Source organism: Hydra vulgaris, chromosome 08 (assembly GCF_038396675.1).
Source record: "Hydra vulgaris chromosome 08, alternate assembly HydraT2T_AEP".
Classification (NCBI taxonomy): domain Eukaryota; kingdom Metazoa; phylum Cnidaria; class Hydrozoa; order Anthoathecata; family Hydridae; genus Hydra; species Hydra vulgaris.
Window position 1 is genome coordinate 54,245,649 of NC_088927.1, and position 18,315 is coordinate 54,263,963.

The window sequence follows — 18,315 nt, forward strand, 5'->3', positions numbered from 1 at the left end:
ATGTAGCAGTTCAATAAAATTTCTTGCAGTGTGATTAGAAAATTCACCATTTTCAGGATGAAACTTAGAGTCGTCTCTATGCCCACGTTAAGAAAGCCCAAGACGCTCACAAAGAATAATTGTTTCAATAATAGGTTGCAATAACTGTCGATTTTTGGAAATCTGTGATTAAACAATTTTGAGATATAATGTCTATTGATTCTGTTTTACAAGACCAAATTGATGATAATGAAAATAAAACTTGAGCAGTTTTTACATGTAAACCTTTATTCTGCAGACAGACTTATTGTTTTTGCCAAATACATGTTTCTGAAAGTAACGAGAAGCATCATTCCAGCGATCATAAGGCTTACTAAATAATCTTTCAGCTAAACTACATTCAGATGGAAAACTGTGCCCAAAAAGTACACATGGTAAACAGAAAGCTCCATCAAATATATTTGAGTATGTAAGCCATGGAAATTTTTCTATCCATATAAATTGAAAACTTCGTCCATTTTTATTTTTAGGAAAAATAAATTTCTTACTAGGAACAAAAACAGATTGAACTAAATTTTGAAGTTCAGAAATATTTAAGGTTTTTGCAACATTTGAATAACTAGTATATTTAGAAACCAAATAACCAATATCGTAATTATTGGAGGGTAAAGAAAATGGTTCCCAAAAAGTAATTTTAATAAAAACTGGATAAAGATGTAGATGATTGACTAGAAATTAGCATAGATTTATTTTTTATTTTTTGTTTCAAAAGATTACAATTTTGATGTTTAGATTCAACATAGAAATTTATATAGTCTGTAACTTTTTGCCAATTCCATCGCAAATTTCGCGTTTTAAATTCTCTCTCATTAATAAAAGAGTATAATGGTTGTGTTGAAAAGGAGAAAAAAAATTTAAAATCCCTACGTAACAAAAAAGGAGATAAAAAGATTTAATATTGTTAATGAATTTATACGAGGTAAAATAGTATGGCTAAATAAACTTTTATACTTTGGTAGACCAAAATCTGGGTATAAACATTTTATTTTTTGCTGCAAACACTTGACAATGCAAGAATACAAAGGAAAGAAAACCAGTTTTTATCATTACAATTATTAACAGCTTCCTCTTGTACCAATTCTTCACATTTTTTTCCTGTATCCAAAGAACTTAGGGAGACTGACAAAGGAAGAATGTTATCAAAACATAAAAAAGAGCTTGGATTATTATTAAAAACATTTTGAAAAGTTGGGTGGTTATAATAAAAATCAGCGTTAAGAAAAAGTTCAATTGAGGTCAATAATCTTAAATCATTAAGATGTCATTGCAGTGTTTTAAACAAAGTTTGCATTGTGTTTTTTTACGTATTAAAAATCAATAACATTTTTAGAACATAATAATTGCAAGAATTTATTAAAACTTACTTTGTGTTTGAACCTAGAGCAAAATCTAAATTTTTACTTGAAAGTTGTTTTTTAGTATTTAGATATGTTCTATAGGCATCTGTTATTTTAGTATTTACAATCTGGTTGTATCTGGTTTTTTAGTATTTAGATATGTTCTATATGTATCTGGTATGCCATCTTCGGGTCACACCTTAACTATGGGTGCCAGATATGGAAACAGAATGATACTTTAAATAAAAAGAATCTTATAAATCTACAAAATAAGTCTTTGAAAATATTCCACTTTCAGCCAAATAATTTTGACTCTGATGTTATTTATAGTATTTCAAAAATAATGAAATTAGATTAAATGATCGACTTGTTGAACAGTGCCTTCGCATGGGACGTTATACACCAAAATATACCATTGGTATTCAACAATTATTTCAAGTTTACAGCTAATATCCACAACCACAATCTTAAATCTGTATCTTACAACAAATTAGCAATCTCATCAAAGCAGACATTTAAGTATGGTATCACATCAATAAAAAATCATTCAATTCACTCCTGGAAATCCCTACCTATTGAAATTAAAAAACCTACCAAACAAGTAAATAAAAAAATATTTATTAAACAAGTAAAAGATTTTATCAGGCAAATACCAAATGAAACTACAAAACAAATATATCAGTATATGTGTATGTATATGTATATCTGTGTAGAGTATATGTGTGTATGATATATGTGATTGTTTATATTAATTATGTGTGTATATATATATGCATACGTACGTATGTATAAGTATATGTGTGTATATGTATCCGTGTATATGTACATATGTGTTGTATGAGTGTGTGTATATGTGTGTATATGTATGTATAACTGTATTTATATTTGTGTGTATGGGTGTTATTTATGTTTGTGTGTATATGTATATGGGTGTATTTGTAGGTATGGGTTTATGGGTGTTTTTGTATGGTAGTGTTTATGGGTGTATTTGTAGGTATGTTATTTATGTTTGTGTGTATGAGTGTATTTGTAGGTATGTGTTTATATATTAATATATAACAACAACAAACAAACAAAAAATGATTAAAATATATTGAAATAATATAATTAAAAAATAAAAAATTAAAATTTCATTTAATATATTAAACAATATATTATCACATTAAATGTTACATTTTATTTTTAATTAAATGCAAAAAATTTAAATTTAATGTATAAATTAAAAGTATATAAAAAATTATAAAAAAAACTTACTTCTTCTTACTAACAATACAATATGCCTTACCATATCTTAGATATTATTATTATTATTTCCTACTAACCACTATTACTACTTTAACTGCTATTAATTAATTCTATTTACTGCTACTGTTATGATTTGCCTCATTCAATCTATTATTATTATTGTTTATTGTTATTATTATTATTTATTATTATTATTATTTTGTCATTATTGTTTTTATTTAATATTATTATTATTTATTATTATTTTGTTATTATTGTTTTTAGTTAATATTATTATTATTATTATTAATATTATTTTTATTTTTTACAATAATTGTTTTTATGCCATCGTAGGTCTTTACGCATCATCAGTTTGTAACTGTTAGTAAATGTCCCTCACTTTCTTTTTTTTTATATACAGTTATTAAGGTGGAAATATATTGATTGATTGATCTGCAAGCGACTAATGTACTCTTAAATATTTAACGATAATTTTTTAATCAAATAGAGTTAGAAAAAGATAACATAGATATAGCATAAGAAGGAAGCCAAAAGAAAGAAAGAAGAAACTAAAAAAAAATTTATTAAATGTAAAGTTGAATGTTGTTGCAAACAAAGGAAATGTCAAGCTTTTGGCCTAAAGCAATTTCCTAATTGTCTTGATGTTCTCCGTTTAATTTGCAGCATAGTGAGTTGCTGAGTTGATGGTGTTAAATCATCTGATATACGACCATTATAACGAATGCAACGACAATCAATAATCTTTTTTTGAATTAAAGTACTCAGTTAAATCCATTGGTAATACACAGTGGGTCAAAAGTGACATTTTCTAGTCAAAACCTCTAAAACCAAAATTTTTTTATTTTTTTAAGTTAGAAACAGTTTATTATATTGAAAAACATAATTTGTGGAAAAAATAACATTTGCTTTTTAAAAACTTCAAATTTTATTACATAATTACGCAAATTACTAAAAAACTCATTTATTTTCCATTTATAAAAAAATCTAAAAACCTTATCCAAGCATGCAAAGTTGAAACGCCATGTTTTATATTGCCTTCTAAAGTTTTTTTTTGAACAACTAAAGATAAATTGTTCATTTCGATTGGAGATGCACCACACACTGAACAGCATTGGTATGAGTTGGTTGCTGTGGAAATAATAGTTTGAATTTTTCCATCTATCATTGTTAAATTTACAATATGTTGTATTCCAACTTCCTTTGTTGTACCGTCCTCCAATAAAACAGGTACAACAGATAATGTTATCTCTTTAATAGAAGCCATAATTGACTCATATTCTGCAAGAATTACTTCATTTGATTCTTTTCCATATTTAAATCTCAGAGGTCTGCAGTAATTAGTTGACGATGGTTTCGGATTTCTCCAAACAACCTTTTTTTTGTCATCTTTGAAACAATATAGTTCTAGAGGAACCAAGCAAGTTATGAAAAATGATTCATCTGTATGAAGTTCACTAGAAACATCTGACAGTTGTTTATAAACAGATTGTCCTGTTGCACCATCAAAACCAGCTTTGTATATTATAAATAGTTTAGTACAATCGTTAAGCACAGGTGAATTTAACACAACACTATAAGCTGAACATATTCTTGATGCAGTATAAAAAGCAGAGCTTGTAATGGAACCTCTGCAGAGTAGTCACTGACCTGAATGTTTTCAGGGTAGCATTTATTTTTAGCCTCTTTTACAATATGATAGGATGCCCAGTGGACACACGACGTTATTTCAACGTTGATTTACGGTTGATTTTTAGTCGCGACGTCATATAACCAAAAATCAACATTTTATCAACGTTGAAAATTCGTTGAAAACGATCAACTTAACGCGATGTTGCATCAACGTTAATTCAACGTCTATATTACGAGTTCCACCGTTCGTTTTGCATTTTGAGAACTCAAATACGCATGCGTGACTTTAGGAGTCATTGATTAGGCCATCTATTGCCATTTCATGAGGTTTTGAGTTTGTCAATTTAACGATACCACATTGCTTAATTTGCGATGCATTAGTGATAAATATTAAATAGATTTTTTGTTTTTATTTCATCAGTGTGTATTGCATAAAGAATTTGCTTGAATTTGTTTTAGAGTTTGTTTAAGTAAGTAGTTTTTTAGAGTTTGATTAAATTGTTTTACTATGCATGTTAGTATATTTGACTATATTTATTTTATATTATATAAATGTAAAATATATATTATCGATGTTATATATATATAAACATATATATATATATACATATATATATACATATACATATATATATACATATATATATATATACATATATATATATATATACATATATATATATATATATATATATATATATATATATATATATATATATATATATATATATATATATGTTTGTAAATATAAAAATAATAATAATAATAATAATAACAATAATATAATATAGTATTTAGATTATTATAGTCTATATGATATATTATTAACATATCATACATTTTATGTATATATCATATGTTATATATATATATCATATGTTATATATATATATATATATATATATATATATATATATATATATATATATATATATATATATATATATATATATATATATATACAGCATATAAAAAAAAAAAATAAAAAAAAAAAAAAAACATTTTATTAAAAAAAAAAAAAATAAAAACATTGTTTATATTGTTAAAAACATTCTGGTCAATTAAACTTGCGTTTTTGTGGTTTTTTAAAAAACGAATAATTTGTAATTCTTCGTTTAAAAAGTCGTTTAGTGATTATGACTGTAGTTTAAGCGATTCCCAGGTGAAATCTGAAGAGTGGTAGGTTTCTTTAAACCATTATTTTTCTTTTTGGTTACATTTTAGGAATTAGTTTTACTTTTTTTGTTTTCTTTATTATTATTATTCATGGATCAAATACAAATACAATAATCTATTTATAATTTGATGAAGAGGTACTACACCAGGCCCCCTATGCTGAAGAACATGGAGATACAGAAGCTACAGACAAAGCAGTAATTGTATCTATAAAGTTACTTTCTTAAGTTTTTTTTGAAAGCTTTGATGGATTGAGCGTTCACTGCTTCTTGCGAAAGCGCATTCCATGGGGCGATAATTCTATTTGAAAAAAAGTTATACAGCTCCTCGCAGTTTCTTACCATCTGACGTACTAGTTTATGGTTATGGCCTCTTAGAATATACTTATCTTTACTTTTTGAAATTTCGTTTTTTAACATTTTGTTAATCTACTTGTAACTTTTTATAAGTGTACTTTATAAATGTGATGATGAAATAAATGTGAATTATTTTCTTAAACCTCTAGGTTAACAAACTTTCTAAAATTGGAGGTAAAACTATTAAAAAAAATACAAAAAATGTGATGAAAAGGTTAGTTGCTAAGGAAGTTATTTTAAGTAGATGGGTGATATTGCATACTTTGGTAAGCGCTATGACGTCACACTGATTTAGGGATAGTTAAGGGCTTCAGTACATACATCGACTGATTTAGGGAGAACTTGCAAGGGAGTTGATAACACATCGAAGAGTTTGGGTTGGGTCAGGGATTAATTTATTTTCATTATTATTCCTTTTCCCTCTTCTTTTTCTACTAAAAGTTACTTAAAGAAAGGTAAGCAATTTCATCACATTTTGCTTACCTATACATGCAGATCTTTATATATATATATATATATATATATATATATATATATATATATATATATATATATATATATATATATATATATATATATATATATATATATATATATGTATATATATATATATGAAATGTTTTCCAACCGTACAAGTTTATAAATATATATAATATATTTGATTTTTAGGCTTTTTTAGCCATCACTTATACAAAAATTAAAAAAGGTTTCCAAAAAATTTAAAAATAAAAAATAAAAAGCAACTTAGATGAAAGCAAATTAAGAGGGAAAATTAAGGGGGGTAGGGGCATATTCTGGACTTTTTCCGCAAACAATTTTTCGGATTTTTCAAATTTGACCTGGATGATCTATTATATATATGTATAATTTTTATTGAAATTGACCTATTTATACAAAAAGAAAAAGTCATTGAATTTTTGAAATTTTAAAACCATTCGGAATTCCGCGGTATACGCGGTGCCATTAGGCTACCTAACCTGATATAGTATCAAAGTTTAATATATTTATAAAAATAATAACTTTTTGTTGTAGGTTGATGACCAATGGTTTACAATCAAAGTTCAATATAGCTAGCGGCAAGGATAAAGAGAAATTTGAAGGCACAAACATTTGTAAGGTTGTTGTTGGTATGTCATGAGTAATGTTATCTGTTATTGAAAAACACAATTTGATGCTTTGGTGCTGCTTTAATTTCAAGTTCTTGCTGTATTTGTTGCAAATTACTCAGGTAATACCTTTTTTTATAGAGAGCGTCATGCTTAGTAAAGCGACTGCTACGGTTGCTGAAGTCAGAACAGATATCATGAGTTTGTTGAAATATGCCCCCGACAGATCCAATGGTGGTGGTCGGTGCGTAAATGACGATTCGAATATGTTAATATAAAATGTATAGATAAAATGTTAACATTCTATCTATTTCTTATATAAACTCCCTTAAAATAATTTTTTGAACATGAAATACTTTTAGCGCAAAATATTGCTTTTTTATTGTCTTTTTTTATCGCAATCCAAGTCGAGACAATTTAACATGTTAACGGTGACAATTTAACATGGCTGCAGCCTATTGGATATAAGTTATATCCAATAGGCTGTATAATTTTTATCAAATGACCAAAATTTAACGTTAAAATTAGGTTGTTTGAACGTTGTTCTAACGTCTTATCGACAATATATCAACCATCTATGGTTGATATATTGTCGATAAGACGTTAAAACAACGTAGTTTCAACGTTGAAATTTTAATTTTCATTTTATCGAAGTTGAAATATGGATGATATGTAGTCGATAAGACGTTAGAACAACGTTGAAAAAACGTTTTCATTGACGTTGTTTCAACGTCGTGGTTTTCAACGTCGGATTTTGTTTCCAATTCCACCAAATTTCAACGTTGTTTCAACATTGCATTTCGTCGGTTTGCGACGTTGTTTCAACGTTATTTCAACGTCATTGTGCCCACTGGGTGGGTATAGAGAGCTGAATGGAAGAGCATTGTTTCTTAAATGCTGATAAGTTTCTTTGGATAAATAAGCATCTAAGACTAGCGCTAATGATTGTTCTGAAGTAAGTGATTCTGTCGATAATTCTTTGTTGTATATTTTTTTAGCCACTTTTGCTTCTACAAACCTTTTATCCCTTTTCAAACTTTTGCTTGCTGCAAAAAAAAGTTCGTTTAAATTATATTTACTCAAAAGCTCTTTAATTATGCGATCTTTAGTTCTCACAGACGCATCTTCAAACAAAATCGAAGGGCGTCCACCTTTAAGTATAATATTATTTTATCAATTATTAAATCGTCGTAATAATAATACAAATAAATTATACACATTATAATAAATTTACACATAGTTAAAGTAAAGTTTTTTTTTTTTACAGTCAAATATAGTTTGATTTAACCAAACTTTATATCTTTTAATCAAATACTGCACTTGTTCTATTCAATTTTTTCCACTTGTTTTTAGCTTGGTAAATGAATTTCGAAATAATTGACAAGTTATCATTAGATTCTTCAAAATTGCTTTGGGAAACAAAACTCAAAATTTTTGCATGTAAATCATCATTTTGCAGTAAATTATTTTCCATTATATAATTCATAAGATATCTCCTTTCCATTTTTAAGAGATTGTCTGTTCAATAAAATAATTTTAATTTGAAAGAAAGTAATTTAAAATGTTTTTAATAAAGTAATTTTTTTACGAGCAGTAACTATGAAACTCAGTTCCTTTCCTTTATTTCTCATTGGTTGTTATCGTGTTTTTTATCGATTACATATAATTTTATTGTTTTCGGAAATTATAAAATAAATAATAAATATTATGTCCCAAACTTGTACTACGTAGAAGTATATAATTCATATTTTATCACAGTCTCTGAGTTTTTATTACTTTAAAACGGTAGCATAAAAAATTAAGAATAATGGTTTCAATGCGATCTAAATGTTCATTGAGCAAATACGAGGAAGTTACTGGAAAGCAATTAAAAAATACAAAAATGTTTAATTTTAAACTTATGTCTTTAATAAAAATTATTATAAAGTCAAACTGCAGTTTTTAAATTTCAAATCTTCTTAAATTTTTTGTTATCGATCAAAAACGCATTAACAAGAAACGTGGACGTAGTTAATTGAATTTAAAAGTGCATTCGTTTAGGCAGCTATAGGCAGCCAATTTTTATACCACAAGATCAATGTCATATTGGTATTCAATTGTATATCATTTTAAGCGGTTGATACAGGTTGATCCGATGGTTTTAAATGATATTTTTGAAAAAAATAAAAACTTATAACTCAAAATTATTGATGTTTGCATTGTTGAAAATATTTATATAAAATGCAAAAAATGTTTTTTTTTTATGTGATTTAAATATTAACATAATACTATATAAGTCATTTAGGAGTTAAAAAATAAACTTAAACTTCTTTAAAATAAGAAATCAAAGTTTTCAAAAGATGTAAATAAATAAAATTTTCACACTTTTTTGTTGTTATTGATAAAAAGTATTTAAGGAAATATTTAAACAACAAATATGGGGTTTTATTGAAAAATTATTTTTTAATAAAATATAATTTCTGGCTTATTAATATATTGAGCAAAATTTGCCTTTTTCAAAATTTCAAAATTTAAAAACTTTTTTGTATGGTTTTGCCGGCTTCTGACCCACTGTGTAATAGAAAAACTATATTTTGCTAACTTACTATCTGATACGGCTTCTTGGCTCCTACAAAACAAAAAAAACTACACACTTTTATACTTGAAATGTTTACTCTAGTGCAAATACCAAAGTATTTAACAAAAAATAAAACCACTAAAGCTGCTTTAATTTAAAGGCTGACATATTAGCTATCATAATATATCAAGTTTTTTAAATCCTGAATCTTTTTCTACATGCTAGATCACTTTGTGACATAGCATGTAGAAAAGCCAACATTGTGGTTTTTGCGGTACGGTTGTTTTTTAATTTTTTTTTTAATTTTTTTAAGGTTTAGAGTTGTATATTACTTTTGCCTTTAAAAAAATTTATTTTTCATTCAAACCACTTTTTCACACACGGACGAAATAGTCTGATTTTAGAATTTATACCAATGCGACAGCCTATTTGTTTACTATACCCAAAAGTTTGTGTTTGTGTACTATACCCATTTATGTACTATACCCAAAAAGGTTTTACGAGGCACACAAAGTTCAAATTAATTTTCATTTTGTAACACTGTGTATGAACGCAATTTTAATAAAAGCTGTTTTTGGTTTTAGTTTCAGACCTCTTAAAATATAAAAACAAATTAAAATTAAAATCTTTTTTTTTTCGTTGAACTAGCAAAAAGAGTTCTAAAAAAAAGTTAAAATTCGAAATAAAAATAATTTGAAAATTCGATTTTTAAAAAAGGTAGTTTGAGACCACTTGCTTGTTTATAAACAAAACGAAAGAAATTGCAACAAACACATTTAACAATTTATTGGAACTGATTGGTTACATTTCGTTATTTTTTTATTAAAAATAAGGTTATTTTATAACTAAATAAAAATTTCAGAGCGTGGTAAAAGTGGAAAAACTAATAGAAAAGCAATGACTCGATCCTCTGGAGCCGGCCTTCAGTTTCCATTTGGACGCATTCATCGGTTTTTGCGCAAAGGACACTATACAAATCGTATTGGGTCAGCGGCTCCAGTTTATTTGGCTACAGTTATGGAATATCTTACTGCTGAAACATTAGAATTGGCTGGTAACGCTGTCCGCGACAACAAGAAAACAAGAATCAATCCTCGTCATTTGCAGTTGGCTGTCCGAAACGACGAAGAGTTAAACAAACAATTAGCTGGAGTTACAATTGCAAATGGTGGTGTGTCACCAAATATTCAGTTTGCGTTGCTTCTTAAACATAACGAGAAAGACCATAAGTCACTAACTAAGCACTAATTTATTTTTGGTGCGTGGAATGGCTATTTTCATAGCCACACATTTTTAAAAAACGTTTTTAAGCGTTTTCCGGATTATCGTACAGGTAAACAATTATGTAAATTTTGCTTGTCCGTTTACTTCAATATTTTTAAATTAAATTTATTATAGAAATAAAGTTTTAATTAAACTAAATTTTTTTTTGCGTTTGTTAACCAATACAAGTTGTAGAATCGCATTCATATTTTTTATTTAATTGTGTCTTTAAAGGTAGATTTCCATTAACAGAAAATTTTAAATGGAGCGGAAAACAAAAATAAGTAATCATGTAACCACGGCGATCTATACTGCAGGCCTTGCCAACGCGCAAACGGCGTTTTGACTGGGGGCCTATTTTATAAACAGCAAAAACTCAAAAAATCTGTTTAGTAATTTTTTATTAACTCAAAAAACTTTTTTTTCTCAAAAAGATTTACTTTATAATTAAAAAATGAAATTAAAACAAAACATAAATTATATATATATATATATATATATATATATATATATATATATATATATATATATATATATATATATATATATATATATATATATATTTATATATATAATCAACAAAAAAACTTTAAATAAAAACTTTAATTAAATAAAATATATATATTTTTTTGTTTTTAAATTTGTCAAAGAATTCACGACAATTTTAATATTTTTTTTAGCTGGTTCTTTATTTGAATGCGGAGTCAGAAGTTTACATAAATTGTTCAAAAAAAATTTGAAAAAATATTTCCATGCGGTTGCTGCATCTTAAAACTCTGAAATCATCATTAGAATATTGCTTAATGATATTCTGCACACTTTATCCTTAATTGCATTGAAAACTATATAAGAAAATATTACCCATTGACAGGTATTATCTGTGGGAATATTAGGCCCACCACGGTCAATTGAGTCTATGTTTTGTCCATACTTTTGGTGGTAAAAAGTGGTTTTATCTAGTAATTCGTTTTCCGATTGTTCTTTCTCTTTACGAGTTAAATATGCTGATATAGATATAAGAGCCATATTTGTATCGAGAGAAATAAAAGATTCGAGATCTGGTAGATTGTCAAATATCTCAGCCGAGGGCTCATCAAATAGAAAACCACAATTTAGACAAGAATGGGTTGTATCAAGACTTATCTCTGGGTTATAAAGTGACAGCAAAAGCTTAGCTCTTGAAATATTCAACTTTTCAATCACTTGTTGTACTGTTATGAAATATGTACCTCCTGAACCTTGGCGCAATTGGCTAAATTTTTTTTCCAATGGATCAGTAGAAAACTCACTAAGATATGTCAATTGATGTGAGCTATCCAATAATGATTTACATAGTTCAACAATACCATTGCATGTGTGGTAAATTGACTGTGCAGTGTCACAAGTAAGTTGTTTCTCCCTTTTACTTTGCTTTCCAGCCATCTTTAAAGCCATATTTCCAAAATTCAATATATTTTCTAAACTATTATCATTAGGATCTCTAATTACTGCTTGAAGTTCATTATTGAATCTAATATCAGCACCTGTTCCCTTAACATTGAGAACTTTCTACCATGACACACCAATCTTAATAAAATCTGATGCATCTTGTCTATCTCTTACATACTGCAGTCCTGGATGATTAATTAAAGCATGGTAAGTTTTGTCACAAAATACCCTTAAACAGGTAGAAACTGATTGCCTCACAATTGGCTTTGGAAATATTAAAATTTCATTTAAATTGGATAGTTTAACTAAATTTTTAGATTCAAGTTCATAAAGCTTTTAAAGATGATTCCATTGAGCTACTTTAGATACTCCTTTATCTCAAAAAATAATTTGATCAGTTTTTCAGTAAACCAATTATTTCTAAAGTTTTTAAGCAAATAGACATAATCGAAGATTAAGAAAATACCATCATTAGTCAACCAAGGTTTATCTGGAGCTGATCTTTCATAGATTTAAAAAAATGCCTGATTAATTCTGTTTCCATTGCATATTATAGCTTTAATTTGACCCAAAGACTCCTTTATAGATTGGATAGTAATATTATTTTGTTCAAAAAGAAGTTGAGAGCTTAATTTACTTATAGGTATCATTTTGGAAATGAACGATGGTCCATCAAATAAGCAATTAACCATTAAACCCAATATAGTTTTTGCAAGAGAAGTTGAACCATCGATTGCTTTTCCGAATAATGTACCACCATGGTATAACAACATTTTTTCAACATAAACCTTATCGTGCAATAAATAACAAAGATTATGTTTTTCTTCAACAGATTGAAAAATATTAGTCAAAAAATGTTTCTCATTTAATTGAAAAACTTTTGAAGTTATTCTTGTCAAAGTTCTTACAGAAGGCAATTGGTAATCTGTTCGCAATTGATTATACAAACTTCTGGATGTAGAAAAATACTAAAAAGATCTAATAATAACCTCCTTAGAATAAATCATACTATCAACACACTTTGTACCCATAGAAGCTAAATGTTTCTGAATTACAATTTCTTTTCAGCCTGGAACTAAATTTTTCAAATAACACAAAACTTCTTCTAATATAGACCATGTGTTGATTTTTGAAATTCTGTTTTTAGAAATTGTAGGAACTTCGACACCATAATGATAATTTTCGACACCATAATGATAAGTTTCAAAATACAAATCCTCACTAATCGATTAAAAAATATGTAACTCTATTTGAACAAACTTGTGATTGTAAGTGAATAGTGTTATTAATCATAAAGCATACTAATGGAACACCTAAATCTCTTTCATTACTTAAAAGAACTTTTTTCATTTCAGCAAAAGTTACTGTATCTTTTTCTAAAAAAGTTGACAGCTCATCTTGAGCGAAATTTCGAAAACTTGAAGAAGCACGAGTTGTTGAACGTAATGGAGGAAGATGGGTAGGAATTTGACAAGACGGTATGCCTGGCCAAACAGATGGTGGAAATTTAGGACAATATTTTCCTCTAACTATTTTTTTTTCAAAATTTATCGGCCAATGCAACTCACAAACTACAGTGTCATTAGTTACTTTTAAGTTTGCATTTGGAATTACTTTAATCCACATTTGTTTTTCTTCTTCATTTTTAGGAAATCGATATACTGAGAGCTTTAAATTATCAGATTTCTTTTTTGCAGATAAATAATTTGTAGTACAGCCATAAATGCAACATTTTTTACCCATATTTTATTATCACTAAAATGGCGACGTACAAAAAAAGTTAAGCGAAATTTAAAATAGGCCCTCAGTCAGATACGCGGTTTGCATGCTGGCAAGGCCTGCAGTATAGATCGCCGTGCATGTAACATAAAAATTGTACATCTTAAATTATTTAGGATGATTTAATTATTTCCGCAGAAAACATCCTGTAAATGGATATCCGCCTATAAACGTTTGTATCGTTTTAGCCGCGACGATAACATTTGATTTTAAATAAAAAGTACAAATGTTGCGACAAACATTTGAAACATAATAACAGCTGATAACATTTTTGTAAAGTTCTATTAATTATTATTATATTTGTTAAACAATCACTATATAATACAAGTATGGTAAATTAGTAGGATAAATAAGTTAAATAAAAAATAAACGTAATATGATCATTTAAAATGGATATGACTGGTGCAGCGGGAAATTCCAGGAATTCAGGACTTATCCCCCATTAACACTAAACCTGATTTGAAACAAGCTGCGTCTTATTTGTGTCTCATTAAAACATCATTGCGAGGTTGTTTTATTTAAATAGCTTTTTGCGTTTTCTGCGTCTATTTAAAACCTAAATTAGATGCGAATGAAAAGATATAAAAGGTGTTAAAATGCTACTGTTAAATCTTGTTTTATTGTCGGTGTAAATGGGGTATGGCAAATTCTTGTTTTGGAGTAAACTTCAATATTATGGGTCATAAATTAGCGGAATATTATGAATGGAGCGGTTAAAATATATCCTACAAATCACAAAATGTATGACCTGCAATTCACAAAGAAATTTAAGCAGAATATAAACGGCAAGAGTTAACTGCTGTAAATAAATTTTTAAAACGTTGAGGTTAAATAAACTCATAATGATAAAAATAAAAATAGATATTTCCTGCAATAAATAATGAACATAATCTACTTCAATGACAATTTACTCCTTGTAAAGAATGATGCATCGGACACACTTTGGCGCTTCTTACATTCATTACAGTATCAGCGGCAGTTGTCTTGTGTTTCTTGGTAAGCCTTTAATCCAAGTGATCAATTACAGGGTTTACTAAAAAAAATTACTAAAAAAAACTTTTGAAAGTTTTTGCTGCGCTTATTGCTGTAGTGCATGGCTGGTCAACATACTTTTCAGTTTTTAGCAAAAATCTTCAGTTGTTGCACAATAACATCTGTCATCGCTATGTTGTCATTGGCTTTCACTTTCACTATGTTTCACTCTGAATAGTCTTATAACTTAACATCTGTTTCAAAATATATGTTTAGAGTTTTAATCCCTTGTAAATAATGGTAAATTAATTTGTTTGTTTTTAAAAAGTAATACTTCATTCAATACCCCGACTGTTGATATGGTTACCAAAAGTTTAAGAAACTTTTTAACATCAAAAACCACTCTTTGTTAAAAAAAACTTTAAAGTAAACAAAAGCGTTGATTTTTTTTTTGCTGTTGAGTTGTATTTTGAGCAGCCAGAGCCGTTATCTTTTTCCTCTATGCTATATGTCAAAGAAACAAAAAACAACCTATTCGTTTTTAATTAAAAAAAAAAAAAGCACGTAAGTCGTTATGTTTCAAAACCTTTTTTACGTACCTTAAATATTTTCATCCATCTTGTTTTACAGTAAAATAAGGACTATGCTCCAGAATTATTTTGTTATTATTAATATTTTGAGGAAGGGAAAGGGAGGGGGGGAGAATTTTTTTTGGTGTTGATACTAAAAAAAAAATCTAATTAAATTTACACAAAGATTTCTAAATTTGAAAATGGGCCCTCTAAATTTGCTAGACCCCTGGGAGGTTTCGAGTACCCAAGCTCCGCGGTGCTAATTTTTTACCTAATATAAGTGCGCAAAAGAAAGTATATATATATATTAGTGAGTAAAAAAGTTCAAAACCGTAAAATGGTATCAATTAATAAAACAAAATGAATGTCAACAAATCACATTTCCGCAGAATTTCTTGAATTTATTTTAATATTATCTGTTAATTGATTTATATTTCATATTTTATATTTTTGTAAAAATCATAGTATATGCTAAATATTTATATAAAAACTTTGTAAAAATTATGAAATTATAAAATGGTGCTTGGCGATACGGCAATATTAAACGATTTTGGAGTTTAATATTGCCATACCGCCAAGATACGGCAATATTAAATTTTAGAGCGTTGCCACATTGAAGAATTGTTCTTGAGGGTTACTAGTTGAACTTTGAATTTAATATCTTCATAAGAAATGTCACATAAAAAGTAAGAAGGTTTTTTTTAATTTAAAGTAAAAGTAACGCAAAGATTATTTGCTTATATTTGTAGATTTAAAACATTTGAAAATAAATGTTAATTATATTGCAAGAGCTAAATAGCTCTTGCAATAAAATCAAATTACCTACTCGCATAATACTCAAAATTATTTACTCGCCTAATGCGAGTCGATAATCAAGCATAATGCGAGTCGATAATCTCGCATGTGCGAGTCGATAATTTTATTAGTTGTAGCAATAGAAATTAATTTCGCTTTTATTTTTTTTTATATTTAAAAAAAGAGAATATTTTAGAAATATTATATTGATAAATATAAAAATTAAAAGTTATATTTCCTGTAAAACTAAACTCAAAACTCTTAATTTACAAGCAGTAACATTTAAAACGCCAGGAAAAAAATCTAAGCATCTAATATTGCAGAGCTTAACTTCAATCAACTACTACCTTGTAAAAAATCTGTAAATCCGACTATTGTCATAACTGTCACAACCTGACTACTCTTCATCAGCCTACTGTCTTGTAAAAAGTAAAGATTTTAAGAGTAAACAAAAAGTTTCTGCTGATCAGCCTCGAACCTCTGACATAAACCGGTGTGACATAGTAACAAAAAGTCAACAAAAATTTTTTACTTACCCAAAAAGTCTTTGCCCAATTATTAGAGAGAAGCCGGATGATGTTAACATCTGCATTAGATAAGTATTTTTTTATTTAGTTTAGTGAAATTATTATCTGTCTGCCTTTACCGAGAAAAGCTAATCCAACAAAACAGCAAAGCATGAAGTAGGTTATTTATCGAGGTGTAGTAATCAGGGCCGCCGAGAGCTTTTAAGACGCCCGGGGCATGTCAGCAATTCAGGCGCCCCTATAAGCATTTTTTTTTAATTAAATGCATTTACAATTATACAAGTTAATTACTGTGTTTTTATTTCTAATACCATTACTTTGCATCCATATTCTCATAAACCACATATGGAATAAATAGCACTTATGCAACACATGTAATATTCACTTATTGCAACATATTTAACATTCACTGATTGCAATACATTTAACATTCACTGATTGTAGCACATTCACTTATTGCAACATATTTAACATTCACTGATTACGATTGCTAAACAGAACCTTTGTAATTAATATTGAAAACAATCTTTTCTTTCTTTTTCATTTGCAAAATTTATTGTTATTATGATAAGATGACATAATAATATATTATCATGTCATCTTACAACAGAGTTGCTTCCAGAGTTTTATACAGATTTGTTTTCATTTTCAACATATATGTCCGATAGTCGCTCCTGCTCTATAGTGGTCCTACAATCATTTTTTAAATCAATTTTAGTTTACTTAAAAGTCGTCCACCTTTTGCAATGGGGATAACAGGTTTGTTGTAACAGGTTTGTTGTAACAGGTTTGTAATAACAGGTTTGTTGCCCGGGCCACAAGCTGTCGAAGAGTCTATGCTGGAAATCACTTTAGATACAGAAGCTGGAGTGATACGAATGTCAAGCAATCGATCAACCTGTTTGTTGGCAATATCAGGTAGAATGCAACTAGTGGAATCATGAGATGATATTGATGAAAATTTTTTAGCAAAAAATTCAGCTTTGTCTTTAGGTGAGGTGACAAAGTCTGAACCATACAAGAGAGGTGGAAATAAAGATTTGCCCTTATTATTGATACAATTAAAATTTCTCCAGAAGTCACGAGACCCTAATTTTTGAGATCAGATACGAGATTTCATGACCTGAGAATAGCGGGCTTAGGCGTTAGACAAAAAATTTTAACAAGGGTTTCTAGCAGTAATAAACAGACGTCTGTTTTCTGGAAAATTTTTTTGCTGATAAATATGGAAGTAACGGTTTCGATTAGCAATCGCAGCAGCGCAGTGTGAGGAAAACCATGGAGGAGAGTGAGGCTTGACCTGGAATTGTCGAGAGGGAACAAAAGATTCCATGCCAGCCTGAATCAACGAAGTTATGTAAGATGCGCATTTGTCGACAGGAAGACAAGAGATTTCTACCCAAGAGCAATCACGAAGAAAATCACGGAAAGAATTCCAGTCAGCCTTACTGTAGTTGTAAGAGGTACAATAATAGGGGATTCAGGTGATGAAGAAGATCAAACTGTGATCAGAAGCACCTAAGGGTGAATGTGG

The 18,315-nt window shown here is 28.1% G+C and overlaps 1 protein-coding gene across 1 annotated transcript; it reads left to right on the plus strand.

Moving 5' to 3' along the window:
* Nucleotides 1-10,342: 10,342 nt before the first annotated feature.
* Nucleotides 10,343-10,693, plus strand: LOC136083448 (histone H2A-beta, sperm-like). Its single transcript, XM_065802848.1, has one exon. It carries the CDS (start codon nt 10,343-10,345, stop codon nt 10,691-10,693), a length of 351 nt encoding a protein of 116 aa, XP_065658920.1.
* Nucleotides 10,694-18,315: the final 7,622 nt, after the last annotated feature.

What these genes read in the sequence shown, in the direction of transcription:
- LOC136083448 (XM_065802848.1), top strand. Translation starts at nt 10,343, where the DNA reads ATGACTCGATCCTCTGGAGCCGGCCTTCAGTTTCCATTTGGACGCATT.